Source organism: Agrilus planipennis, unplaced genomic scaffold, assembly GCF_000699045.2.
Source record: "Agrilus planipennis isolate EAB-ADULT unplaced genomic scaffold, Apla_2.0 scaffold25, whole genome shotgun sequence".
NCBI classification, from domain to species: Eukaryota; Metazoa; Arthropoda; class Insecta; order Coleoptera; family Buprestidae; genus Agrilus; species Agrilus planipennis.
The window spans coordinates 448,608-450,616 of record NW_020439112.1 but is presented as its reverse complement, the minus strand read 5'-3'; the positions used below and the strand labels follow the sequence as shown (position 1 = coordinate 450,616).

The following is a 2,009-nucleotide window of genomic DNA, read 5'->3' as shown; positions in this document are numbered from 1 at the left end:
TGTCGCCAGGGTCTTGTTTCTTCCTTCCTCGAGGAGCTCACATTTATAACACCCTTGTTAATTTCATAAGATCAGAGTACAGGAAGCGTGGGTTTCAAGAAGTGGTTTCTCCAAACATCTATAACGTGAAGTTGTGGCAAGTTTCTGGTCATTGGGAACACTATGCTGTAAGCGTTTTACTGCACATTTTTGGAGTATAATTTGACAAAAATATATAGATTATAAACATGTTTTCTTACTATTTTATTTATTTATTTAATAAGAATACAAACTATTCTTATTTTTAGGAAAACATGTTTTCTTTTGAAGTAGAAAAGGATACTTACGCATTGAAGCCAATGAATTGCCCAGGACATTGGTAAGACAATAATTTTAATTGTTAATGTTTAAGTACATATATGTAAATTTCTCTTTTGCCAACTAAATTAGGCAATGATATAAAATTTAAATTTCAGTCTTATGTTCGATAACCGTACAAGATCCTGGAGAGAGTTACCCCTGCGTTTTGCGGATTTCGGTGTGTTACATCGTAACGAATTGTCGGGTGCTTTAACAGGACTTACCCGAGTAAGACGATTTCAGCAAGATGATGCTCACATCTTCTGTGCCCCCGAACAGATTAAATCTGAAATGAAGGGATGTTTGGACTTTTTGCGAGAAGTTTATAAAAAATTCGGTTTTACCTTTAATCTTTGTTTATCAACGAGACCAGAAAAGTATTTAGGAGATATAGAAATGTGGAAACAGGCAGAAATGGTGAGAAATAAAAATTAAAATATCTTAGTTTTAATTTATTTATTAAATAATATCACAAACAAATATCGCATATATTATTGAAGTTAAAAGTTTATTAAAAGGAATAAATTTAAATGTAAATTACGTTCTGTCTTAAGAATACTTTGTTTCTATTAAAAGCAATCAAGATTTAATTTAATTTATTAGAAAGTTTAAAATAATGAATAGAACTTGTTTCGGGAGGATTTTAATGCCTATAAAATTATTATTGTTAGGCTTTGGAAGAGAGTTTGAACCATTTTGGAGAATCTTGGAAACTGAACCCAGGTGATGGAGCCTTTTATGGACCAAAAATTGACATAACGATAATGGATGCACTGAAAAGAGCTTTCCAGTGTGCTACCATACAGTTGGACTTTCAGTTACCCATACAATTTAATCTGTCATACATAAGGTAATTAAATAATTTATTTGCCCTAACACTTCAAAATTAACTTGAAATTGAATTTTAAGTGAAACTGGGGAGAAAAAGAGACCGGTGATCATACATAGGGCAATTTTGGGTTCTGTGGAACGTATGATAGCTATTTTAACAGAAAGTTATGCTGGTAAATGGCCGTTCTGGTTGTCTCCACGTCAGGCCATGGTCATTCCAGTTGGACCAGTTTTTGACGAATATGCAGAAGAAGTACAAAAGAAAGTTTTCGACGCGGGATTCATGTGTGAAGTAGATAATGATGCAGGAGATACAATGAATAAGAAGATTCGAAATGCACAACTGGCGCAATTTAATTTTATACTCGGTATTAAAGTTTTAATTAATTTTTTCTATTTCAACTTCATTCTCAAGTTTTTGCTAACTGTTACGAGACACTTTATTTATAAATCGTAGTTTTAATACGTATGTTATTTTCGTTGCAGTTGTTGGAGAGAAAGAACGCAGCAGTCAAACTGTTAATGTTCGTACGAGAGACAATAAGGTCCATGGAGAAGTAACTGTCGATGAATTGATAGAGAAATTCAAGAATTTGCGAGATAACTTTGTAATTGGTGAAGATACTTTCTAATTTAAACTACGGCTTTTATATTGAATTTGTTCCATTTTTTTTATTAAATGTTGGTTTAGTAATTTATTTTTAACATTTCAATTGACACATAATTTAAATAAATGGAATAACTAGGTAAATATCAATTTTTTTTGTTGAATAACTTTTGTATTTATTTCATTGACTAAGCCTAGCCTCTAGATAATGCTAAAGGCATAAGGTTAACAA

General features: G+C 31.7%; 1 protein-coding gene across 4 annotated transcripts in view; it reads left to right on the top strand.

Annotated features, from left to right (window-relative positions):
• LOC108738091 (threonine--tRNA ligase, cytoplasmic) overlaps nucleotides 1-1,868 on the top strand; it is a 9,791-nt gene extending 7,923 nt beyond the window's left edge. For 2 of the 4 annotated variants that reach the window (XM_025977648.1, XM_025977646.1), the window contains exons 7-12: nucleotides 71-167; nucleotides 288-358; nucleotides 456-756; nucleotides 1,011-1,189; nucleotides 1,249-1,538; nucleotides 1,657-1,868. In XM_025977648.1, the coding sequence (XP_025833433.1) occupies nucleotides 71-167; nucleotides 288-358; nucleotides 456-756; nucleotides 1,011-1,189; nucleotides 1,249-1,538; nucleotides 1,657-1,802 (1,084 nt within the window). In that variant the 3' untranslated portion in view covers nucleotides 1,803-1,868. Of the gene's footprint in view, nucleotides 168-287; nucleotides 359-455; nucleotides 757-1,010; nucleotides 1,190-1,248; nucleotides 1,539-1,656 lie in introns of all 4 variants that reach the window. The other 2 variants (XM_025977647.1, XM_025977649.1) reach the window with 2 other exon arrangements.
• Nucleotides 1,869-2,009: the final 141 nt, after the last annotated feature.